At 36.3% G+C, this 27,647-nt stretch overlaps 1 protein-coding gene across 1 annotated transcript in view; it reads left to right on the top strand.

Moving 5' to 3' along the window:
* Thsd7b (thrombospondin, type I, domain containing 7B) overlaps positions 1 to 23,511 on the top strand; it is a 780,466-nt gene extending 756,955 nt beyond the window's left edge. Inside the window, exons 22-28 of the mRNA XM_013517433.1 lie at positions 1,269 to 1,428; positions 2,554 to 2,727; positions 2,823 to 2,918; positions 5,335 to 5,417; positions 10,136 to 10,328; positions 14,231 to 14,318; positions 22,318 to 23,511. Of these exons, the coding sequence (XP_013372887.1) occupies positions 1,269 to 1,428; positions 2,554 to 2,727; positions 2,823 to 2,918; positions 5,335 to 5,417; positions 10,136 to 10,328; positions 14,231 to 14,318; positions 22,318 to 22,399 (876 nt within the window). The 3' untranslated portion in view covers positions 22,400 to 23,511. The remainder of the gene's footprint in view (positions 1 to 1,268; positions 1,429 to 2,553; positions 2,728 to 2,822; positions 2,919 to 5,334; positions 5,418 to 10,135; positions 10,329 to 14,230; positions 14,319 to 22,317) is intronic.
* Positions 23,512 to 27,647: the final 4,136 nt, after the last annotated feature.

Raw genomic sequence — 27,647 nt, forward strand, 5'->3', positions numbered from 1 at the left:
CTCTCTCTCTCTCTCTCTCTGTCTCTCTCTCTGTCTCTCTGTCTCTCTGTCTCTCTCTCTCACACACACACATACACACACACACAAACGCACACACACACGGTTACCAGAGCAACAGCAGTAGTCACAAAGGCACTAGCTTTCCAGTGGCTTCTGGACTTGCTGGATGCTGAGAAACACAACTTGGAAATGCAACAGAATTCATACTAGAATAAACTTGGATCAGCAGGAACTGGATCCTAGGACTTGCTGGCATTTAAATGTCTCCCTCTCACCTTTATGGATAGCACCGAGAAGTGGTACCACTGGATCTCTCTGGAAGATCTTATGGGTGGCAGAGCCTTCTTTGTGCTTACCTGTGATATTGAGGCCCTTGCTTCCCTTCCTTTCCTGCTTCAACCTTGACCCTCACTCTTGCCAACCTGAGACTGCATCTCCTTAGTATAAAAACTTTGCCCTGGGCTCTGTATTCTAGGTACATAAGTCAAAATAGAGCTCTAGGCTGCAATTAATCCAGAGAACTTCTTTCTCAAGTATGAACACTCGAGGGTATTGCTGGTTAAAATTGAGGCAAAGGTACTCATGGCATGAGTATCTGCCAAAAATTTTATAATAGGAAACTTTACATCAGACAAATAGTCAGGCCAAGTAACCGCTAAGAACCTTTCAATTCTAAGCTTCTATTTCTGTGAGACGTTGTACAGAAATTTTCTAGAATTTTTCTAATTGCCCAGCATATCTGAGTAAGATTGGCATGAAATATCCTCAAAGAATATTATTCCTCACAGAAGGTGTCCTGGGAAAATAGCTTTTTATGATGGTGGAGAAAGTTTTACTGGAAACCCCAATTTAATCTATATGAGAAAGCACTGGACTCTACAAAAGAAAATCATGAAAAATACAAGAGAAATTTATGCCCTAAAGCTGCACATGTTCTCTTTGCATGTGATTATGGGTTAAGCCATTATCACATACACTTAGACCAATTATGGGTTGTTTCTCTTGTTATTCATTTCTGGCCAACTTCCAAAGTGAATGGTCGTATTTTGAGTACATAAAGTCCCGGGCATAAATTTACATTTCCACTTCAATTTCTATATCAGCTCTGGATTCTTCTCAGTGATGCTTTAACATTAACAATGGAGAGGGAACTTTGAGAAGAGGAAGCTACTGAAATCTGGAAGTAGGATTTTCTTGGGCAAAAAGTGGTGGCAACCAGAACTTTGAGATGCTAGTAATGTGTGTAATAATATTCTTTCTTTCCACAGGGTGGGGACTGTGGGGAAGGAGTCCAGGTACGCAGCCTTTCTTGCGTGGTGCACGGTGGTTCACTGTCCCACACAGCTGTCCGTGTGGAAGATGCATTGTGTGGAGAGATACCCTTTCCAGCCAGCGTCTTGAAGCAGCTCTGCTCTGTGCCTTGCCCAGGTATGCAAGGAGTTCTTCCCCTGGTAATTTCATTGTATTTTTTTGTTTTTATTTCTGGAGAAACTCTCATTTGACAAAATTAGAGATTTAATTAACTTTAATTAACTTTGAATTGTGGTTACAGTTAGCATTTTGGAATGTACTGCTGCTTTGATGGAGGTAAAATATGTAAAAGGGAAAAGAACGCTGGATTTGGAAATTTATGTTGGAATCTTGTCTCTGTTGCTTTACTGGCCCCTTCAAGCTATGGTGTCTTCGTCTAGATGACTGGCTGAGCCAACAGCATGTAGCATATTGGCCATTGCTCAGAGAATTTAAACAAAATCTACAAGTGGATAAATCTTGGGGGATGCCATGGTGGGAACCAGTAATGCTATGATTTGTAAAACCACGCTGAAAACATTTAAGTTCTATGTAAATGTGAGCATTATTACTAGTTGCATAAAATATGAATTCATTTTAATCCCAGTAACACAGTTTAGCTTGTATAGAATTCATTTAAAATGACTTAATACATTCTTAGTATACAATATGTATGTGCATACACACATGTACATTATATGTAATATAAACACACATTCAGTATATACACAAAAGTGTGTATATAAGTGCATATAAAATTTTCATATAAAGGTTTATATGTATAAATTATATATAATATAGTCTGAAAATACATGTGTGTATATATTTAGAGTATTTCATTAAATATTCTTTTAGCCAAGTGATATTTTATTTTGGTACCTACTTACATTTTATATGGTTTCTGTAAATACCCATTTTACAGTATGCCAGTCTTTGAAAACTTACTACCATCTTTACCATATCCCTTTTAAAAATTTTATCATCACTAGCAGACACATAGTATCCTCTAGCTGTGACTGCTATGATTTGAAGCAAAGTAATGACAGTCTATTTTTTGATATGCTCTTGTCAAACTAAACTATGACTTTCTCATTCTCAGTACTTTCTAATCAGAAGATTGGTCAAAGTAGAACATGCAGTATCTGGAACCCAGCACCTTACTGCACATTCTACCACAAGCCTCTGCGTGTACCTTGTCCGTGCAAATACAGTTCAGTTCCAGTTTTCATGGTCTTCTCCCTGCCCTGTACTGTTTCCTGCCAGGAGACTGCCATTTAACTGCATGGTCAGAGTGGAGTGCGTGTGAATTGACCTGCATTGATGGAAGAAGCTTCGAGACTACCGGTCGTCAATCTAGGTCAAGAACATTTATAATTCAGTCTTTTGAGAACCGAGACAGCTGCCCACAACAAGTTCTAGAAACACGCCCTTGTACAGGTATCAGGAGCCCTTTTCAGTTGTTTAGCCTTGATTGTTCAGTGCTTATTCTAAGTGAGGTTTAGCAGAACTGTTCATGTTATATTTACTTTCAGGAGGCAAATGTTATCAGTACATATGGAAAGCAAGCCTTTGGAACAATAATGAACGAACTGTCTGGTGCCAGCGTTCAGATGGCATTAATGTCACAGGTATTCCTTCCTAACACTCTTGTGGGCACTCGAAGAATATCTCAGAGTGTGGTGTTTGTGTGAAATATTAGTAATGAAAAACCAGGCAAGTGATTTAGATGATCCTCGTGGCAAAGTTCCTTAACCCCCTCTGTCTTTTAGAGAGTAGACATTTCTATTTGAAGATCCATGAACTATCATTTAATTTAAAGAAATGAGTTGAAACATAATAAAATTCCTTAAATTTCATGATGTAAGATAAAAAGTGAAAGTGATAGAGGTTAGTTTCAGACAATGTTCTTAAAGATTGAAATCATACTCTAAAAAATTTACAAGATCTGTTTTAACATATTTTTCTATTCTTCTGTGCTATGATATCATATTGCAAATATACTCAAACTGAAATAAAAGTTAAAAATTTAAATTAAAATATATTAAATTAAAAAAAATTTCTATAAGCCATAGATGGTTGTATTTAGCCATGGGAAGCTTGATTTTAAATATTTTGCTGATTAGGCTACTTAATATCTAAAAATACACTAAAGGAAAGGTTCCTCATTCATAACAGTAGATGCAGTGTGATGGTACAAATAGATTTCATAGTAATTTCAAGGGGTTTTGTTTTGCTTTGTTTTGCTTTGTTTTGTTTTGTTTTTGAGGTAGAATCTCACTACGTAGTTCAGGCTGACCTCAACTCACAGTGCAGCCTAGGCTAGCCTCAAACTCACGGATCCTCCTGCTCAGCCCACCAAACACTAGGATTACAGGTGTTCATTGCTATGCGCAGTTTAAGGTTTTATTTTTTTTTAAGCTTTTTTATCAGAGAAAATTTAACTGATATTTACTTTACTGGACCCTCCAGCTGACAGCTTGTGCAAAGGCTGGGATAAGTGTCTGTGAAACACAAAAATTGTCAACACCTCCTTTTCTTGTTTACATGTCCTTGCATTACTGGTATTCCTTTTAATCCTTACTTTATATAGTACTTTCTTTTGAAGTACTTTTTGGTTTATAAATTGTTAAAATTTATTCTACTATGATTCTACCTAAGCAGACGCATAAAGCATCATGCTATGTAATGTGCTATATGTCCACACTGGTGAGGATTATGCTGTGATATCTTCACATGGTGGTCCTACTGTATCCAGCTGGTGAATAATCCCAGGTTACCTGTATCATCTGCTAAATATCACTGAAACTTAATTTTATTCTGAAAATTTAAAAACAGGTCTCATTTTATGCAAATTACAATAATTTCTTCCCATCCCAAGAAATCTTCTGGGGTAATCTGTTTAGGAGAATGCTAGTTCAAAAGATGAAAACCCACTCCCTAAACACAGTTGTAGCAACAAGCTGTGTAGTTATTGCTAATAACATTCAAACAATTAGTATCATACTCACTTGCTATTTCTGGATTGTATGTTCTTATTAAAAATGCTTTTTAAAGTATTTTTTGGCAGGGATTATTTATTTTATTTTTCAAGTAAAAGAATTTAGCTGCTTCATTCCTAGGAAAAATATAGGCCTGACTATTTTGTTTACCATCTTGTATCCAAAAATCTTTTGCTACCTACAAAATGAAAAATTGTAATTGGATGACAGTTATAGTAATACAAAGGCTAAAACCTATAACTGCTATTTAAATTCAGTGTAAATACTATCATTAAGTAATAAATTGACTTCTTAGTGTAATTATCTTTCAGCTTTTTTCCATAACTTTTTTACTGCTATGAATCCAAGAAGGCAAAAGTAATATGTAGATGATTTTCAGAAGAGATATATATCATCTCATCCATTTTCTCAAAAGTATTTATAGACCACCCACAAATATTCTATCTAATGTTTCCTCCCAAACTTCATGCATTTACTTTTAAAAATGTGTGCAGGGATCTGTATGTGACTATATGTGTACCCTGTGGATGGTTCACATGTTAAAATGTTACCCAAGTGGGCACTGCAGTGACCCCATGAAGTAATTAGCAGCATTCTTTTAGCATTTTGTCATTGTAATCAGCCTAATATCTAGCTGGGTTGAGCTAGAGAAAATATACATAGAGTGACTCCTTTGAGCAAATGTGCCTCTCTGCTCCTTAACTTAAACTGAGATTTTTTATCAATTCTCCTGTTGATCCTGGCAGCCGTAGGATTTGTCCTGCAGCGTAGCCATATGATAGAATCACACTGCCCAAACCATGGGGGGAAATGCACCAAAAACAATGTCTGCTGGAAGAGCCTCCCCTTTTGAACTTGCATACTGAAGCATAAAGGTAATTAGACTAAGAAGTCAAGAAGATAAGACTAGACAACATGTTGACATGGATTGAAAATAACACTAATATTATAACAAAATGTCCAGTGTCAGAGGGGAAAAATGCCCAAATGTAAGAAGTATGTACCAGAGAGCAATCTGAATATGATGGCGGGATTTCTTTTGTAGGAGGCTGCTCCCCTCAGGCCCGCCCTGCTGCTATTCGGCAGTGTATTCCAGCCTGCAGAAAACCTTTCTCCTACTGCACACAGGTGAGTCACACTGTGATCCTCCACAGGTACTGTGGGTGCTGTGTCACACATAAGCAATCAAGTGTTCTCTGGTCTGCTGTAGCTCACGCAGCAGTTCTGTGTGCTCACGGTACCATCTAGAGGCACTTGCTGGACTAATCGCAGGTATTAATTTCTGTGATGTGCCGTGTACTTAGGAAAGCAGTCTTTTTTTATAAATCTGTTTGTAAGTAACTTGCCCTTTAAATAGCAAATTTACATTAGTTCTATCTACCTATACCTCTTCTCAATTTCTTCATGTGCTCGCTTCTTAGCCTTTAGTATGCTTAGACAATTATGAAAGACCTAATGCTATTCGTATTTGATAAAATTGTTTCATAAAGTTTATTACAGTGTGAATTATAGTAAGAGTAAATTTTTATTTCATTTTAATCTGAGTATATGAGTAAGGTTGAGAATATATGTGTGCATATGTGTGTTTATATAAGCAAAACTTTTTCCATTCTCCTATAACTTCCATCTATAGCATCTCAGGAATTAGTACAATGTGTATAATACATTTTGATCAATGGCACTTATAGTGTGGTGTACATACATAATTTTAAAAAGTTATATTACAGTTCTTTAAGAAACAGGTTTCTTCTTATTGTGGCTTATTTCAAAAATACTTCCATTAAAAATAATTCAAACACCTAATCCTACTTTAATGGCTCTTCTACTTCAAGATGGGTTAATTCTTTAAGATACGTTAATTCTTTACCACAGAAAAAGCAGTGAGTAAGCTTGCAGAGGAAAATAAAAGAAAAAAGATGAGTAACAAGTTCATTTGGGCTGAGGCTGTTTGTAAATATGAGATGTGATCAAATTATACAGTATATATAAAGAAAAAGAAATTTATTACAATAAAAGAAACATTGCCATTGTTGTCCTTCAGAATACTCTTTCCCACTTCAAACACACATCTCATTGTTCTTGCAACTTTCTGAAGCAATTCTGGAAGACCTCTTCCAAGAGTCTCTTTATGATATATAATTAAAAAAGCTATACCAGGGGCTGGGGATTTAGCTCAGCGGCAAAAGCGCCTGCCTGGCAAGCGCAAGGTCGTGAGTTCGGTTCCCGGTACCGGAGAAAACCCCCCCCCCCCAAAAAAAAAAAAAAAGCTATAGCAAATGCTGCCACTTAGAATCATGCAATGGAAAGGCGGCCTTGTAAAAACATTATGGTATGTCCTCATCTATCTTAATGACTAGGTCTGGCACTGTGCAACTTCTGGTTGTTCCCCAAAGTGAAAATGATTGTGAAAAGTAAACATTTTAATCAATTCAGCACACTGAGTCAGCCAGGACAACACAACTAAAGACACTCCCAGAAGACTTCCAGAACTATTTCAAAAATGGAAAAAATGATGGATTAAATGTGTTTGAAGTGCGCCTGGTGGCGAACGCCTGTAATCCCAGCACTAGGAGGCTGAGGCAGGAGGATTGCTGTGAGCTCAAGGCCAGCCTGAACTGCATACTGAGACTCTGTCCCAAAAGATAAAAAAGAGTATGTTCAAAGTCGGAGGGGATATTTTAAGGGGATAAATGGCAGTGTATCTTTTGCTATAATAAATTTTAGAAAATTAAATGTGCTTCTTATTTTTTAATCACACCTAAGAGAAATTTTATTGGTCAACTTTTCTATTGCTAGAACACAACACTTACAAGCACAATTTAAAATAGGATAGTTTAAATAAAGTTCAAAGTGTTAAGTGATTCTGTCCATATTTAGCTGGCTCTAAGGCAGAAATATCATGGTGCAAGATTCAGGACAAAGCTGCTTAGTTCATGGCAGCTGGAAGGCAGAGCAGGGGAGCAGTTCTGCAGAGGAGCGGGTGAGAGAACAAAGAGCTAGGGCTGTAGATCAGTCAGAAAGACCTGAGTTTAGTCCCCAGTATTGCAAAAATTACAATAAATTATATCATTGTAAGGTACAATGGCACAGGGCATGTAGTCCCATTCCAAAAAAGGAGAAATAAGGGAAAAGGAAAAAGAAAAATTTCAGAGTGAAACCAAGCAAGGCAATGTCGTATATCTCCAAATCCTGTACTCAGGGTAGACTGTGGTAAAATGTGAGTTTCAAAAAGATTGGGCAGCCTTAACACTATGGTCTTGCTAGCTGCAAAACCCATAGCATCTCCCTTAGGATAGCTCTGCTTATGACCTGCAGCTTTCCTTGGCAGATGTTCCACGTTCCTAACATCTTTGACTTCCTTTGCTCTCCAATGCACCAGAGCTTCACTCCCACAGCTTCACACATGCTACCTGCTCAGGGGCTCCTCGCCTGGCCTCCTACGGCTTCCTGTGAAAACTATGTGAAGGCCTCCCTGATCTCACAAGCCTTGTGCTCTATCCCAGCAAAGCCAGCCTTTCAGAGATAATGCCACCTTCTACTGTTGGTGGAACAGTCACCAGGATATGTTCGACTATGTTTGCAGTGGCCACTAAGTCTTCGGATATCTGAGCAGAGTGAAATAAATCTTGGCTAACCAATTCCCTAGAAGACCCTTCTCAAGCAGTGGTCACAAGGAATCTTTTCTCAGATGAAAGGCTGACCCTTCGGTACCTGTGAACCTGTGGTGTCTGGGGTCTTGCTGAGTTTTGAGATGACCTCAGACATCTTTTTACCTATCCCTGTACAAAGTACTTCATTTACTTTTTTGATATCCACAACTACTTTCCCCCAACCAACACATGGTTGGTTCCTTCTCAGCTAAAATTTAAATTGTGAAAACTTTTCTGCTATATTTTATCCCCTCAATTCCCATAAGAAATCTAGCTAAATGCAGCCAGAAGTACCCATGATACAACCCGAATATTAGGCTGTTTGAAATTTTCTCGGCCAAATGAATTATTCCATCACCCTTGATCTCAGTCTCCTGCAAAATCTTAGAACACTTACACATTTTTTGCCAGAGTAGAATACACATGGCCTCTAGTGAAATTTCCAGGGAGGTCCTTATTCTCAACTAAAACTTCATTAGTCTGGCCTTTATTGTCTTAATTCCTATCAGCATGCAGGTCTCTGAGCTCTAAAAACAATCATCAAGCCCTCCTTATAGTATTTTAAGGCTCCCTAGCTTGAATCTCTGAATCTTTCCAAATTCCTTCTGAAAGTCAAGACCGATGTCTTCTGAACCACATGGTCAGATACAGTTTTAGCAACAACCCTTTCTCCAGTACCAGTTGTTTGTATCTGTCAGCTTTTCTATTACTGGGACACAATACAGTCCCAGTAGTAAATTGGTAGCCACAATTTAACAGAGGAGAGGTTTAATATAGTTTATGGTTTTAGGGGATTCATTCCATGGTTGGCAGACTACAGGGCAGAAACATCATGATGGAAAGGGTGTGGCAGAACAAAGCTACTTACTTCGTGGTGGCTGGAAGGCAGAGCAGGGGAATGGTGCCGGAGTGTCATAAGTGAGGAACAAGACATAAATGCCAAGACCCGCCTCCATGACCCACTTAGACATACATCAAAATATGTTCTACGAAGCCCCTGTGTGGATCCAAAAGCCAATCAAGTTAACACTGTACCTTTATTACCATCTAATTGTACCTATTCACCAACTTTCTGGATACTTTCTTTAGTACAATATAAAATACACTTTTCCTTGAACCCTTCACACATGTGACTCACTGATTATAATTTTTCTCTCAAAGTAGTAAGAGTGATGCATCATGAAAAGATGGCTTTGAAACTAAACCTATACAACTATTCTTAACTAGATCTCTCTATTGACTACTATATTTTCAATTAAAACTAATTGAAAGTACCATGTATTCATCATAACATGATTGCAATCTGAATTAAACTATGAGGAGTTCATTATAACATTGGCATTTTTGACCTTTTGGTTTTGTAAAAGACCAAGGTATCTTATTTTACTATTTTTAGTTTTTTTTACTATTGCTTCTGAAAATCATGTGTTTAGTCAAAAATTGGTGATCTAAATGAAGCTGAATGAGCAGAACTAGCTTGAGTGGCTAAGTAAGGCAAGGGTTTGTGCAGATAATGCTATCCAAGTAGTTTTAGGTAAGGGACCTCATTAACAAAGACAGATTCTTACCCCATTAAGTTGTTTTCTATTCTTCTTTATTGTCTGTTCACTGGAGGAAGAACAGTTATGTTTAGATCGCCTTCCAAAGACATATAGGAACACAGCTCTATTACATTTCATCAAAGCTTCTCAGTAATATGCATTATACATGAACATGACTAGGAATTTCACTTACAGATTTAAAGTACATAATGCCACAACTCCAACTGGGGATGTGATATGGTGTGATACTGAAGTTACTAGGCGAAAGAATAATTTAGATAGATATATGACATCCTTTTCTTGAACATTTGCCTTTGATCAAGTTCTTTTCCTCCGTTTCAGTTGCTTTCCCATGAGTGGAGAGGTAGTTGGAGTAGTGGTCAGTGGTGGAAAGTGATAGAGGCATTGACTAGTGGTCAGTGGTAAAGGTAATAGAGGCTGGTGTGGTGATACCACACATTATAAAACCTCACAATTTATATATGCTAGCCTTGGAATTCTGAAGGATGAACTGTGCAGTTCATTTTAATCTTGTGAGTAAATCAGTTGCTGAAAACTTTAAATTTCTATGACATATTGTGTGACTATTAAGTGACTTAAACATTTAAGTTGTTCTTCATCTGCACAATTCCCTGTGTATTTTCTTATGCTGCAGGGTGGAGTCTGTGGTTGTGAGAAAGGCTACACAGAGATAATGAGATCAAATGGCTTCCTGGATTACTGTATGAAAGTTCCAGGCTCAGAGGACAAAAAAGCTGATGTGAAAAACCTTTCTGGGAAAAACAGACCTGTGAATTCAAAAATACGTGATATTTTTAAAGGATGGTCTCTTCAACTACTCGATCCAGGTGTGTTTCAGCTATGAATGATATGTAAATTTTCTCATAGGCAGTTCATATTTGGATCATTGCTCCTTTCGGAAAGAATAGAGGAAACAAAGAAAAGAGAAGGAAGAGTGAACACAATTTAGGTTAAAATTTCTTAAATTTGAGCATTTTTATAATGCATAATTCCCCTTTAAATATAAAAATATTTTCATGGATAGTTGAACATTGGGTCTGCCCATCATAGTCTGAGAGGCAGTGAGTTAAGTAGCAAGATAGGATCCTCTGTGCATCCCCCTTAATTACAATTACTATCTCTGCTTTTATAACTGGATTTGTATAACTGAAATTAAAACAAAAATGTTGCAGTGGAATCTCAGAAACTGGCAGGAAATACCTAGAGACCTTAACATGTTTAGAAAGCACTGGGGAAATTGTGAAGTGCACCAATTACAGAGGCAGATGGACTTTACAGGCATCTATGGCTTAAACATACCAGTTAGGTGATGAGGTATAATTCCTTATCTTCTGTGGACCTCAGTTTTCTGATCTAAACAATCTGTCCAGTGGTACCTGCCCTGCCCAAGTACTGATACTGTGTGCCCCATGGTTTTGTGCTGACTAGCTTTCCTGTCTGAATCATCTCATTATATTCTTGCCTCCTAATGAAATGTTATCATGCTCATTTGAGAGATTAGGAAACTTAAACTGACAGTGCAACATAATTTTCACCAAGCAACACAGGAAGGTTTAAAGAAGACCATCAAGGTCCTTATACCACTTTGTGAAGTGACAGAAGGAAAAAGTAAAAGACTGTGCCTGTAATACATACCTGTTTTATGAAGCATCATGTTATAAATGACTGAGCAAGGTGACATTACTGAGAGTGCTTGGGAGGCAAGAGAAAAACAAGGCTTAGGAATAACAGCCTCGGAACTTTCCTTCCAGATCCGTACCAGAAGTGTCCATATCAGAAGTGTGTTGATGACATGTGTTTAAAAAAAGCAGATGCCAGAACCCAGGTGCAAGGAACTCTAGGTCTAGTTAGAGGAATAAGCTTTGCACTCATTATGTAACTTATTCAACTTTTCCTATATGCCTTGGAATGCCAAAGGTATTTAAAAACATCTCATTAGTTTTATAATTAAAATAGCAGTAGATTTAAATTTGAAGGTAAATTATATGAAATGTAGACAGCTTCACTTTTTGCCTGTAGAATCTATTTCAAGCAAATAATTAGAAATGAAATCCTGGGGAAGTAAGTCTTCAGGTCCACAGATGAAGTCTTCAGTCTTTAATTCATGGATATACTTTGGGAATATAACTAAAGCATCAGTAATATTAGATGTGTGAGTACATATGTGTTTGCACAGATACACACAAAAGTGTATGTATATGTACATAGACATATATACATCTATTAGCCTGGGGCTTTAACTTTTTTGTAGTTTTAAATTGTCTTTTGAGGTAGTTTTTTTCTTTATTTTAAAGAAAATAGTACAAAAAAAGAGCAATAGCAAAGTACAAACAAAACAAAGCAAGGACATTAAAAATGATACAGGGTTTCAAAAAAATGATAGGGATTACCAGTGGTTGCTACATTACATACTGTTATTAGCTTTCTGCAATGAGAAGATAAATTGGAGCAACCTCTCAGAAATTCATTTGGGCTATTCTAGTATATTTACCTCTCATATGTTTGTATCTAAAATTTTTTCCTATGAATTCATTCTATAGATATATACATATATTCCAAAAGAAGTATGTTAATGATATCAATAGTATGATTGCTTGTAGAAAATGAGTAGGAATGACCTAAATGATCTTAAATGTAATTAAGTAAGAACAAAAATGTGGTACAAGTGTGCACTGGTATCTCATAGTAAAATGAAGTAGACCTGTTCTCATGAACTAGCATGGAAAATTGATCCATCCTGTAGTTGTTAATAGAAGAAAAGTCACAAATCAAAATGAATGATGTGTACCAGTTGTGGTTTTTAAAGAAGGGGTATGTATCTGCAAGTGTGCATGTGAGTGTTTTGTGCACACTCAATTGTATATGGAGATCAAACTGGAAAGATTCGTAAAGAAATGAGAATGGTGCTAGATTCCAGGTAAAGAACTGAGACAGTGTAGCAGAAAGATATATTTCTCTACATATATATTTTGTTGTGTGAAGTTTTAGTTTATTATGTTATTTTAAGTTAGTTAATTTATTATATGTTTTAAAATAACTTGGCTTAAAGGTCCTGAACCTTAGTGTCCATCTTTATTTAAAAGCGCTAGACCATCCCAATACATCAGCTCTGTGAGATTTTATGGGTAGGAAGAGAGAAACATTATCACTCAAGGAAGACTATTAATTCAAGTAACTAGTTAGTTATTATTGCCAAAGTAAAAGCTCAGGACAGAGAATTTCATCGTGAGTGGTTCAAAGAGATCAGAATCAAAGCTTTGTTAAAACTTTTATGACCACAGAACAGAATTCTTGCTACAGTGAACTCGTTCTAAAATGGGACTGAGGTTTGAAAGTGTCAAGTAAGCAAAACTATAATAGGTAGTTATAATCGCAAGTAATTTTGGTGTGATTCAAAACAAGTGTGTTTGCAACAGATTTTGATTGTTTTTCATTGCATGGAATCTTTTAGAGTAAGGTGCTGATATATATATTTTGGGTCTGAATTAATTGCACTCATGTAGTGAAATGAATTTCTGGGTATATTTCTTCTGTAAAGGAACGTCAGTTCTTTGAGATGCTAACAATTGCCTTTGTTAGTCCAAGTGTGAGTTTGGTTTAGCTATATAGTTAACATCAAGGAAAAAAAGCCATTAAATTGCTAGAAACTATTTTTTTCATCATGTATGAGAAAACCATATGCTTAATGGAGCTATATTTTACATAGAAGTCACAAAAGGAACCAGAATATTTGGTTTATCTGTTTTACTTATTTCTAATAGACAGTAAGTACACAGTAATGTGCCGTGGTACACATGGACATAATTTCAGAGTGTAATGGTGAAACGCTTAATTTATTTGGTCACATAGCTTTTGTTTACCTAGCTTCAGAAAGGAGAGCTATTAAAATTGGCCACCCTGTGTTTCTCTGCATGCAGGATTAAGTGATATGCCAAAGCAATGTTTAATGATAATCTTTGGTTGTTTTTTTTTCTGATGTTGTTGGAATATTTTGCAATTTGTGTGTTACATGCATAAGACCATAAGCACCTTTAGGCAAATTAAAAATAGCCTTGTAATTGATTTTATTTAGTGAGGTAGTGAATGCATTATGAAAAAAAATTTTATTAAGCTTATTGGTACCATAATACATAATGATCATGTTCATCACAGTGAATTTGTAACTGTATATGGTATATCTTGCTTGATCCATAATATAGTTGACATTTTTGTTACTGTTGTTTTACATTAGATGACTGTCACCAATGGGGATTTTCATGTATGCTTATGAATATGCCACTCTCTGAATGCAGATGGAAAATAAAACAGTTATTAAAATAAATGTTTTAGTGCCAGGCAGCTATAACTTAATGTTTTTAGTGGTTAATTTGCTAAAGATTAGTGCAAACTATTTCTGTAAAAGTCCATGAAAAGTGGTACAATGTAATAATAATTTAGGGTTTCTTTCAGAAACATAGCTTTTGATAGAGTAACTACATTCCTATGATATTCATGAGAGATGCTTGTTGATTCCTGGTCATATCTGGCAACCTACAGAGTGTGCGGAACATTGCTAACTCCCACAGTTGAGGTCTCAGCTGGCTAAAGGATGGTGGTTCATTTCAAGTCTAGAAATGAAAATCAGCTTAGGGTTATCAGACATTATGTTACGCTCTCTCTCTCTCTTTCTCTCTCAGATGTTACAGACTTTTATATCCTAAGCATGTTATGTTATCTCTATCTTAAACAGATGGCCGAGTAAAAATTTGGGTTTATGGCGTTTCAGGTGGCGGTTTTCTTATCATGATTTTCCTAGTATTTACTTCCTACCTTATTTGGTAAGTACTGATTATTAAATGTTTACGCTTTTTTTCAGTGTGTGGCCTTAGAAAGTGTGTTGCACAATGACTGACGAGTGTAACAAGACCCTTGAGGCCATAACTAGTGTTCAACAGCAGAAAGGATAGTTAGTTGAAATGAGGAATTATTTTCCTTATTGTTCATATTTGAAATTGCATCCATTTACTTAGTTTTTAAGTAATAGCAGAGAGAAAGACAAATCATTAGTTAGGGCTTTCCCATTTTTGTTTAGCTCCAACCTCAATACATATTAATATTCTACTGAAACTGATGCTGAGTCCTATGTTCAGATATTCTCATTTATATACTTTTGGGTGTGGCCAGATGATCTGCATGTGTTAAAGCTTCCAGGGTAATTATAAGCTGCCTGCAAAGATTACAGCACACTAGGTAATCTTAGACCTTAAATTTCATTTTTAATCTGCCCTATTTTGACCACTTAAGTTAAGCTAACCAGTTGATTTAAGCCACCCTTGCTTGCTAGCTAGCTAACTAGCGGACTGGGGATTGAAACCAGAGCCTTCTCACTGATCTATAACCCAAGGCAATTTTTTTTTTTTTATTTTGAGGAAGGGTCTCACTGAGTCACTATGTTGCCCAGGCTGAGCTCGGATTTGTAGCCCTTCTGCTTTAGCCTCGTATAGTGCTGGGAGTGCAGTGGTCAGCCTAGCTGCTTTAAAGAGTGCTGAGATTACAGCCCGTCACAAGGCCTGGCTCTGTTCACGCACTTTAAATAGTAGAACCAGGTGTTTATCCACACTGATTGACCAGCCGTGGTTGAAAATTTAATTGAGTGTCAATTCCAGGAACCCTATTTTCTAAGCAATTAATTCCTAAAATTTATTATTATTCATTCAGGAAATGATAACTAGTTTACTGTTTAGACTATATTTTAGTTAATAAGCAATTCTTGAAATCAGGCAGAAGTAAATAAATCTACATGTTGTCCAGGCTGTTAGGAATATTTTACTAATAATATCATAATCATTTATTCCAAAGTATAATTTTCAAGAACTGTTTTATTTTCATGAGGTCAAAGTATTAGTTTACTGCTTTTCTCCTACTCAATATATTTATATTCACCATGTATTTCATAGTTATTTTCTTGAGAACTTTTTATCCAAGTTTAAATCTTGATTCAAACATAGCATTTGTATATTTGGCCTCAAATTCTGTTTAGATCTTGCTGTGGTGGCACATGCCTATAATCCCAGCACTTGGGAAGCTGAGTCAGGAGGATCACCATGAGTTCAAAGCCAGCCTGGCCTACAAAGTGAGATAAAGGCCTGCAGGAACTACATAGTAAGACCTTGTCTCAAAAAACAAACACACAAACAAAAACCCCAAAAATTAAAAAAAGAAAGCAAGAACCTCTCTTTCCAAGACTGTGAAGATTTTTGGATCTTTTCCTTTGGTCCCTGAAGTTTGGTGAAGAACATTAGATTACTTTAAATCTTCCTAACACCTGTAGTGATAAAAATTGAATTCCTAGAAATTGGATTTCTATCTTGTTAACATGTCCAGAGTGTCATAGTGAAAAGTAATATTTTCAGCTAGTCCCTGGTCCTATATACAAATTATGAGGGTAAGTTACATGCTTCAATTGATAAATCTGGCAAATATTGTCTAGACCTAATCTCAGTAAACAAATTTGAATTTGAAAACTTTTTATGAGGTTCAGGATAATGGGAAATATTCACCAATAAAGAAAGTTGCAGTAAAAGACATAAAGGTGTGACAGAAAACTATTCTCAAAGCAATAGGCCATTGCAGTATTAATTAATCAGATAGTATGTTGACCTGTAAAAACTTGAGGAATTCTAGCTACTAACAGCCACACCCTCAAATCCAGTTCGATGGTTCCTTCTCTCAAATATCTAAGAGATTATCAATTAACATGTAGCCAGATATATAGCTCAGCAGAATTGTACCTGCCTAGCAAGCATGAGGTCCCAAGTTCAATTCACAGTACCAAAAAAAAAAAAGTTAACATTTAGTAACATGTAAATTTTGTCTTATTTTCCTCTTTTTCTCTGATTTAAAAATGTGTTAGCTTTAATCCATTCTTTCATTAACAAATACAGAATTTTGTAATACAGTATTTAGTAAGACCCATTTACATATAAATCTAGGCTCTGAGGCTTAATTTATTTACATCACTGATTACTGTAACAAACATAATCTTTTAGAAAATTTTTAAAATATAAAATATCAGTGGAATTTCCCATTTATTTTTCAATGACCAAATTACACAAGTAATTATGCACAGTATTTCTCATTTCTATTTTTTTCATACCTAGTGCCTGTCCTTAATAGTCTGTATTTGGGAGCTGTGGAATAGCCCCAAATATATATGTATTTATATATCCTCTCATCTTCGGTCCACATACAGATCAGTCTTTCATAAAACTTTGGCCAGGTAATTACCCCTTCCCTTGCTCATACAAAGCAGTGTTATTTTATCCCACTGACAGCAAAATCAAAGTCATGTTCTGTTGTTATAGTCTACTGATTAAGGTTTTCATAACTAGAGCCCAGACAACTCTTTCACTTTCATCTTTTACTAATTCCCCCCCCTATATGCTGTATAGGCCCACATATATTTGTATTCATTTTCATTAAGAAAAATAAAAAAACTAAAAAAAATTTTGACTTAATACATGTTCATTTAAATAAAATAATATATTTTCTACTGTAATATTTAATTAATAGGTGTAAATATAGAGCTCCAGCTATAATCCTGTATTTTATATTAATAATTCATTCTAAAATACTCAAGTTCTCTAATTCCATATTCCTGACAGTTTTCTTCTATATTCACATCTATCTTTCAAACCAGTCACTTTGTCATTCCTCTTGTCTCCCCACCTACAATCAAGTCTAGCTTTCCCTATTTACCACTCATTTTCTCCAGGTTGTTTGAGCTACAGGACTTCTTTGAACCTAGGTGTACTGCTGTTTCAGAGGCTTTATCCTCAAACCCACACAGCTATTCACATATCCTAGAAAAGATTTGTCCTCTATGTATATTTATGATCACCATCTTTTTTTAAGAAAGTGTCATATGCAACAAAAATGGCCCCTTATAAAGTTGTTTTTGAGATTGAATATAAGACCTTTTTTTGAAGGATGGGTTTTTTTTTGAATGGAATAACCTCACACTAGGACACTCAGCATACTCCTCTTCCATTTTCCTATCCCTATTGCTTTCACAGTTCAGTCTTTACATCCCGCTTATCTGCAAAGAGCTTTCCATTATGAGCTATTGGCAACCAGTTCCTCCAGTAAAATTGAAAAACTGTACTTTTCCTTATCAAACAATTTGGAATAACTTGTCCATGTCTCCTCCTCCATGGCATTTTCTTCCTGCTAATATTGTAGTTATTTGTAAAACTGTCTTAGAATTCTACTGAACTCAAAGGACTTGGTGGGTGGGGAGTCTGTAGTAACTCACTTGTTGATTTTTAATGCACAAATTTGATAAATATCTACCTGAACCCATGAAAAGATGAACAAGTGAGTAGATTAGCAGAAGCTAATATATTTTCCATGATCTTTAGTAAAAGGTCAAGAAAAAAATCTCGTATTTACGTAACAATATATTGCCTAATTCAGTCTTCATAATGATTTCATGAGATATTGCCATTTCCATCCCATTCTAAGGGGCAAGTAATTGATCCTCAGAGTAGATAGTGTTTCTTTGCTAACTGCCCTCATAAATTCACCTATAGATTTGTCCAATCCCAAAGTGATGGTGTTTTCTACTGGTGTTTTAGTCTCTGTAGTTCACTTACCTTGAGTAATACTTAAACTCCTCAGACTCAGTGTCCTGTCTATAACTTTCACCTTTTTTATAGGTCCCTTATGTCACAGGTAAAGTAAGGTGGAAACACAAGCCATTCACTACTACATATAAGCAGTCTAAAGAAATCCAAATAGATGCTTTTCTATTACCTAATTCTATTAAATAGGTATAAGAAGGTTACAGATGACAGATTTGGAGACTTTATAGTTTCCACCAAAATAAAGTCTTAGCAACGTGCAAATTCTATAATATGTCATGTTTTAAGTGTATAATTTAGAAGAAGAAAACTTACAATAAAATGTGGAGATGCTTTTGAGAAAATATAGAAAAATAGTCTTATTAAACGTGCTTTTTTTCTGAAAAAAATCTTTGAACATCTGCTATTAGTTTTTGGAGTTTTAGAAATATTCTGATGCCCTAGCTCCCCTGGGAACAAATATTAATGCAGAAATTTAGCAGCGATGACCACTAAGCAAGCTCATATTCAACCTGGACCCAGAAGTTACTCTAGATACCTACATCCATTCTGCCTTGACCAACACAGCTTGCTAACAGATTTTCCTTCCAAGTTTGAGAGTGGTGGTCCCACTTCCAGAGCTCACCTCCCACAAGTAGCTGCTAAATACAGGAGTTCATACTTTCATCAAACTATTTAATCTCTCCTGGCATATAGATGAGTCCTTGTGGCTTGAATTCAAGAGTGCCAAGGCATACCAGCAGCTTGCCTGTCAGCCTGAAAGGAATTCACTTTTCTGGCTTAGTGCATTTTTATCTTTGCTAAAATGAAAATGACACTCTAGAAGAGTTCACTTTAAAATGTGTCAGTCAGTGATCTCTTACTGCCATGATGACAAAATGGTCTTATCCTTTGTGTTACTGGTGAAAGTGGTGCTGGTTGTCAAGAGTGCTGGATTAGGAAGAGGGATGAGCCGCGCCTCCCCTCGGCAGGAGGGAGGAGTGTGAAGGAAGAGAGAGGTCAGTTGGGCTCAGGATGGTTAGTAGTGATGGTGACCTGTGTGCCAGCACTTCTGGGTCCTGATTTGGTGTGATGGAGGGAAGTGATCACATCTTTCTTGTTATAAGATTTGGGGACCAATAATTGAGGAAGAAATATATTTCTTAAGAAAAAAAATGGATTCTGGCAAAAGAGAAGGAAAGGTGGCTGTGGGCTCTAGAGGCAAGACTTCCTCTTACTGGTTTCACAAAGAGAAGTCTTACCACTCAGCTCCTTCTCTTACAGATGTCTTAACTGACCAAGAAGCTTTGTAAGCTGACAGCTGCCCAGCAAAGAGCACCATATTTAGCAGCTCATGGGTTACCATTTGAGAGGATGTTGATTTGCTTTAAACTCCGTGAAAGTTCATATTAGTATCTGTCAATTAAGAGATTACACAATATGAAAAGATCTATAATGAATAATGTCCTAATCACAATGATCCCAGCATACCCATGGCCGCAAAGGTCCCAGGCCTCTCTTCTTTCCAGAGATGCACACAATCTTCATGATTTCCCATATGGAAACTGTTATAAAAATTGTGCATATTTTCAGCAGAATTTTCCAGGCCCAGCTCACAAAGACTGGCCAAGTGCACGCTTCTCAGGTAACACGATATTATTATCTCTTTATACAGCTTGGACCATCTCTACTCTTTTCTCCTCATCCAGGGACTCAGTCCCGCATTTCTTCTTAAGTAGTGACCTTTAGAAAACGCCAGTTAAGGGTGGATTGCCAAAAACTGCTTGGAAACACCTCCACCCCTCCCCCAAACAAAAACCAGTAAAGACAAGAGAGGGAGACCCTTATTGTAATTTGAGATGATGTCCCCTTTTTCATTTTGCCTTTCAGACATCACACAGTACGCCATGATACCCCATGTCCAGCTTGTCCCAACCTTGTGCATGATTTCTTAGTGCCTTTAAATGCTGTGCATTAGCATGCTCAAGACCCTGGGTTTATTCTCCATGCTAGAATCTGGGCCTGGCCATATAATTAGGACCACTGCAATGTACTTGTAGATTAAAGTAGATAAAGTTAAATTGAGTGTCATCCAGGTAATTATGCAGTACTCCTCCGAGAACTGAAGAGGGTCTGCAAAGCAGAATATCAGAGCTGAGGCTTCTCTGCAGAGGGTCTATCTCACATTGGTGCTTCACTTCAGCTTCTCTGGCTGGAAACCTATCCCCAGAACTCAGCAAATCCTCAGTGAGCACCCCTTCAGTGCCAGGATCTCTGGTTCCTTTCAGTGTTTTTTTTTTTAAATCATTTTATCTCTCTAGCTTCTATGATTTGCTTCCAATATCAGCCCCCAAATTAATTTCACTCCTGAATTGAGAACTTGAGTGTTTTCAAACTAGGTGATTTTCCTTATAACCACTTTAATTTTATCAAACATTTTTATGGTAATATTCACTCATTTAGCCACTAAGTGAAAGAAGCTAGACTCAAAGGGTTGCATATGGTATAATACCCTTTATATGAGATCTCCAGAGTAGAGAAATCTATGGAGGCAGAAAGCTGATTAGTGGTTGCCAGGAAACAAGGGGAGGAATAAATGGGAAGAGACTGCTCAGCGAGAACAGCATTGTTTTTTGGGGTGATAAAAATGTTCTGGTGATAGATAGTGATAGAAGACAACATTGCGACTCTGATAAACACCACTGAATTTTACGCAACAAAATGTTTGTTATTAACTTAAATTCAATCCAAATATAAAAATTAGTTCATATGGGCTAACAAAAATGAAGCGATTTCTAAAAAGTGACAAACAAAGAGCATGTACATAGAGAAAGCATGCTGAAGTGGTTAAAAGCTTAGGTCTCTATGTTAGTCACAGGCTCTGTCATTCCCTCCAGGGCTTGAGCAAGAGTATATAACCACTTTAGACCTTCTCTGTAAAGTACCAATAATACCTCCCTCTCAAGGTTGTTCTGGGACTTATTGAGAAGTTAAATATAAAATACTTAGCACAGAGCTTGGTACAGTACTTAGGATGCATCCAATAAATAATAGATGCCACTGTAGAATATATAGCACAGAAATTTGCAGGCTGGAGAAGAGGTAGCTCCCTGTTAAGGACAAGTCAGCAAGGCAAAGGCACTGAGCAGGAAAAGGGGACTGTGTGCATGGAAGTGAGGGGCATGGTAGGATTCCAACTATTAATGTTTATAGATATAAATTGGGATTCACCCATACTAAGAAACAAGAGGTGTAATGTAGGGCACATCCCTGTTGAATTGGGTATGTCACTCAGCATCAGCTTCTCTATATGAGAAGGAAAAACAGCCCTCCCTGACCTGGAGAAGTTGTAGAATGTAGGTAAAGCAGAGCCCAGGTGAGCATGGCTCTGCGCAGAGTAGAACCAGTGACATTATCCTGACAGCCTACCGTGACTTGCAGCTAAATTTCAAGCCAGAGGAGGATGTGTGCTTAGAAACAAGCCCAGAATAAGGCACAGGAGTCTGCCTGCTCCAGACGCTTATCATGTTAACCATCTGTGATGTGGGGATAGCAATGCTTAGGAATTATTGAGCAGCAGATGTCCACCATGCTGCTCTGCGTTAACAAGAACAAGAAAGGAAAATAGCTCTTCTACCAAGATCCCTAACTCCACTAACTATTCAGTACAAAGTATGTACTAAGAGAATAACAATAGTTAATACTCTGTGTATCATTATCTTCAAAGTAGTTACTCAGAGTACAAGACATAAACCAAAAAGATGCTCACAAAAAGAAACAAACAGGTAATAAATAATACAAAACTTTCTTTCAACATTCTAAAATAAACTAGTGGTAGAATCATGATGGCTTTTCTTTAAGAAAATGATAAGCATACGTTTCAGTCACGCACTCCATAATGACGTTTCCACCAGGGATGGGCTGTATTACTGTGGCTCCCTAAGACCATGTTGATTAATGGAGGCATAGCTAGTTTAGTTTATGTAAGTACAAGTTATGATGTTCACACAACTACGAAATTATCTAACAAGTCATTTCTCAGACTGTATCCCTCCAGGCAAGCAACATGTGACCATATTTGAAAAAGAATCTCACACATCCAGAGAAATGCATCATTTGTCACTTTACCACTTGAATTTGTATATGTAAAGATTGTCTTTGGCAGATGAAGCAGAGCTATATGAACTTTATCTGAGGAATTCTTTTCCCTTTGCAGCAAGAAGCCAAAACCACATCAAAGCACACCTCCCCATCAGAAGCCTCTAACCTTAGCCTACGATGGAGACTTAGACATGTAACCTGAAAAAGAAATCCAAATGTAGACATCAACTGCCTTAACCACTTTCTCTTTTGTAGCTCTCAGACTTCTCAGTTTTTTGAGGAATCTCATGATGTGATATATTGGGCAGAATACAGATATTGCAAAAGTAATATTGCCTCAACTTCATTTGGACATGGAGTCAAGGATTATTAGGTCTGCCGTTTGTTTTTGAGTTGTTGTGGGTATGAGTATTTTACTTTTTGGTTTTCCCAAGAGACATGAAAATGCTTCTCTTCCTGTTTGGAAATGGGAAGAGCAAAACCTGATGAAATTCTCACAGACTGGAGTAAACTTCATCTTCAGCAGCATAATGACAATCCGGAGGAGAGTTCAGTCGTGACATTCACTGTAAATGACAAGTCTGACACCGCAGTGTTACGCACTATATTAGTGCAAAGTCTTTATTCTTCCCATACTTCAACATGAGTTTTCTAGAGTTTACATTGGTTCAAGGAGTTTCAAATTGGATTGCCTGTTTTCATGATCACAGAGAGAATGGGCTGCCATTTCAGAAATTCTCTGAGTTTTTACCTTTAAATATTGTATTTTGTTTTGTAGCCAGGGGATGGTGGCACTCCACGGGTTGCATCTATTGAAAATAATAGAGTGTGAGCAGTGTCGGAACTAGATGAAAGCTAGGTGGTTTCTGAATGAAATGTGTACTGAATGTCAGCGTGTACAAATGAAAGGTGGTGGCTATACTGGAGAGTGAGGTAGATTATTTGAGTACTATGACTGTATTTTAACAGAAACTAGCTGTGTAGATAAGGCATCAACCACACACAGTTGTAATTCAGTTTGATGATGATAAATTCTGCTTTTGTAATTTGAATTTTCTTATCTGAATATTTATAAATTCTTTTTTTGAATTTAATTATCTGACCTCATTTAATATACATTGAACACCAATGCTGTTTGTAGAAAGTCTTGCTTTTATAAGGTTTCAATAATATGTAAAACAGCACATTAAAAATCTGAAACCATTTTATGAAGATAATTGTTTGTAATCATAGATGTTGAAAGTCAGAAGGTGCCATCTCGTGGTATTGACCTGTATTTATAACAAATAAAGTGCTCCAGAGACTGAAATGTTGGGTGTTTGACATTTATTTCCTGCTGAGGTGCCTTTACTTTGACAAAAGTTTTAATATTAGTTTTCCTATGTTGTCCTTTCAGGAGTTCACAGATTATATCACTAAGAGTCCAAAAGGATCTCACCCCAGATCTTCACCAGTATGAGGTGTACTGTGATAACAGAGGCAATCACAAAGACAGACGGTAGCTTTTCAGGAATATTTACACTTCATGTAATGCTAGAACAAACAGCTGGGGTAATGCCTACACTGATATGTAAATGAGAGAACTGAGAAAATGGAAAAATTTTAAAAAAAGAAAAATGAGATACAAAGAGCAAGATACAGGATGTTTTCATTTATACCTTGACTGCTGTCAACTATTTTACAGTCAGACGAGCCCTTTGGTTAACAGATTTTTGTCCAATGACATTGTGCTATTAAAGAAAAAAATTAATGAAAGAAGATAGCTTATTTTAGCAATGTGATTGAAGCAACAACTCCCAGAATAGTACTTTTATCAATTCACTTTAGGCAAAGAGTTAGTAGTCTCCAAAGCAGTTAAAGAGAGCTTGATTGAGACCTCAAACCCTGGCTATGCTCCTCAACGTCCTTGTGACACTAGACATGAAACATAAATTATCTGTACCTCAATGGTCTGACCTATACAACAAAGACAGTAAAATTGATTTCTTTTTAAAATAAACATTAGTAATAAATGTAAACTACATAATATTCAATGCATATCTAAAGAAATATTATTTGCAAGCAGTATTTTATGGCATAATCAGAAATGAGACCCCTTAGGTTATTCTATTTTGTCATTCATTATAGATTCAACTATAACTCATACATATGGAAGTTGTGATAAAATATTAGATTTTCATTTATTCATGACTATGAATAAGTTGTTTCACCAGTAGGACGAATTTGCTCAAAATATGTTTATTTTAGTTGTACCCATTTTTCAAATATCATAAAATAGATTTTGTTCATTCACTTAACAATATATATTTATTAAATATCTACCATATATTGGTGTTGAATCAATGAAATATGAGCCCTTATAACTTATTTTATTTGAAAATTATGCCACATAGATCCAAAGATTTAGGAATTTCACACCCCTAGAGAAAATTCAACTGAAGATTGTGAACTGAAAATTAAAATTCATAAGATGATACAATTTTGAATGTTTATACACAAAATATGTGAATGTGTTTTCTTAGGAGAGCATATTGCTTCTAAAGTAAAAAACAATTTTGAGATTTAAAATTCTTAGATGCATAGAGTAATATTCGGAAGTGAACGGTATTGCTAACTAGCTACTGACTTTAGATATCTCCATCACCTTTCATACTGCACTGTGTATAAGAGACTCAAATAAAAACACCAACTGGTCTTACTCTTGAATATATACAGCAGAATTCCCAAATAACTAGTTGCAGAAATACTCAGTTTGGTGTGCAAAGGATTTTATTTTATTTTATTTTATTTTTATTTTTTTGGTTTTTCTCCGGTACCGGGAACCGAACTCACGACCTTGCGCTTGCCAGGCAGGCGCTTTTGCCGCTGAGCTAAATCCCCAGCCCACAAAGGATTTTATATCTTTGAATTAAATTTAAAAATTTAGAGATTTCACATAACGTTTTCAAATTTTAGCTTCTCTTGAAAACCTGGAATATCTGGTTAAAAACAATAATAATAATAAAAAAACCCACTTCCATCTTTTATGATAAAATTTGTTGCAACTAAAGGCTGGGTGCATTTTTAGAAACAACATCACTGTCATTTATTTAATAAATATTAAATATCTGCCTAGTTCCACACACTACTCTAAATGCTAAGCATAGGCTGGAAATGAGAAAAGAGACCAACTTGCTGCTCTAGTGGCATTTTTGTACTGTACTCAGAAATAAAAACCAAAGACTTCCAGTAAATGCACAAATAAAACATAGTCACATGGTGGTAAACATCAAAACTATACAGGACTATGGAAATAAGAGTAATTAGAGCATGTCATGCTACTTTGGATGAAGTGGTTGGTAAGGTCATTTAAGAAGATGTTTGGTTTGGTGACATGGACATATAATTTGAGAACAAGATGAAGAAAATTTTCCGTAATCTGGAGTAGAAAGTTCAGGTAGAAGAGCTAGCTATGATAAAGCCCCAAAGGCAGCATAAGCTTGGTGCTGATTATTGACAGCACAAAGAAGTGAGCAAGGAATGGTGTGAAATTTAAAAGGGTGATGTGAAATATCCTCAAATCCACCTGCTTCTTGAGGCATCCTCCAGTGAACATTTAACACTGCAGCCAAAGAGTTACACATTATGGGTCCTGGGCCAAATCAGTCCAGTACCTGATCTTGCAAACACAGTTTTACTAAAGCACACTCAAGCCCATTCATTGCAAAGCCTAAAATATTATCAGCCCTTCATAGAAAAAATTGCTGAACCTTTTTGTGCTAGAATAATCAATCCCCATGTTAAAACTGTGCAACCTTTTCTTTCTTCAGTAGCCTGAACATTTCTAATATTCTGTTTACCATACTTATTTGTACTTTCTTTTTACATTAACATGTTAACACCATGCTGACAAGGGTCCTTGTGTTATTCACTTATGTATACCTAATGTTTGGAATATGGCAGGCACTCAATATTTACAGAATGATAAAGGTTAGACAAATAAGTAGTATATAGTATACTGGCATGAAAGCCAAGGTGAGGAACTTGTACTTTATTCTAAATGGAATGGACAGCTTCTGGAATGTTTTAAACAGTGCAGTGACATGGCATCATCTAGGTTACAGTCTCATGACTTTCTATTCTCCTTACCCTGAACTGACCAGGTCCACAACACTCTTTCTATTCTCCTTACCCTGAATTGACCAGGTCCACAACACTCTTTCTGCCTGTGCTGCAGCAAATACTCCATAAATGAGATATTATTATGTTAATGGAATCTCAAAAGACTGATGTTCAATGACTCTGCCATAGAAGCTTTCCCTGAATGTGTAGATCTGAGGGCTATATAGAGTTAGTGGCAACCCTACATAGTTTTTCTAGCAACATGAAACTCATTGTTTCAGTAAAAATATGAAGCTTAATGATTTGGAGATGGAATTAATTTATGGGAATACTTTAGGCTTTGTGTGTTACATTTTATTTAGTTGCTTTCCTGTCATTGAAACAAAATATTCAACACTTACAAATTGTTTTCTTTATTTTAAAGAGAATAAAAAATAAAAAAAAGCAAAAACGATACAGAATTTCAAAACAAGATGATGGAAAATCAACAATAGCTGTGATATTGCACATTGTTATTTTCAAAGTAGTTGTCCATACCAGACATAAGCATGCAAAATTGGTAAAAAAAAAAATTCCTTTCAATAAACTAATAGGAACCAGTAGCAGTTTATCTTTAGCTATATTGTGTGTGTGTGTGTGTTTGTGTGTGTATTTCTTTTTTCCTTACATCCTTTTTTCTTCTCTCCTTTCCCTCATCCCAGTTGTCCCTTCCTTTTGAGTAGTTTCTTTCCCTTTCACAGTATGTATTGTACCTTCTGGGTTTTATTTACTCTTTCAGCTTCTTACACTAGGGAGACAATATGATGTTTACACATTCGGGTCTGATTTATTTCACTTATGAGTATGCTCTCTAGTTGCAGCCATTTACCTATAAAAATCTCAAGTTTATCTTTCTTTATAGCTGAGTAATACTCCATTGTATAAAAATACCACATCTTTTTATACATTCCTCAGTTGATGGGCATTTGAGTTGTTTCCAAGATTTAGCTATGTCGGGGTCTGGGGATTTAGCTCAGCGGCAAAAGCTCCTGCCTGGCAAGCTCAAGGTCGTGAGTTCGGTTCCCGGTACCAGAGAAAAACCAAAAAAACAAACAAACAAACCAAGATTTAGCTATGTCAAATTGTGCTGGTATAAACATGGATACACATATATTGCTGTGGTATAATGTTTTCAGTTCTGGAAAAATATGCAGAAGGAAAATAGCTGGGTCAAATGGGACCTCTAATCCTAGTTCGAATTGGGGAAATATTTTTTTTCAAAAATAATTTCCCAAAAATACTGTCCCTCAGACAAAGGACTTCTACCTAGAACATATACAGAATTTTAAAAAATCATGCCCCCCA

This window comes from Chinchilla lanigera, unplaced genomic scaffold (assembly GCF_000276665.1).
Source record: "Chinchilla lanigera isolate Chin_1 unplaced genomic scaffold, ChiLan1.0 scaffold00039, whole genome shotgun sequence".
NCBI classification, from domain to species: Eukaryota; Metazoa; Chordata; class Mammalia; order Rodentia; family Chinchillidae; genus Chinchilla; species Chinchilla lanigera.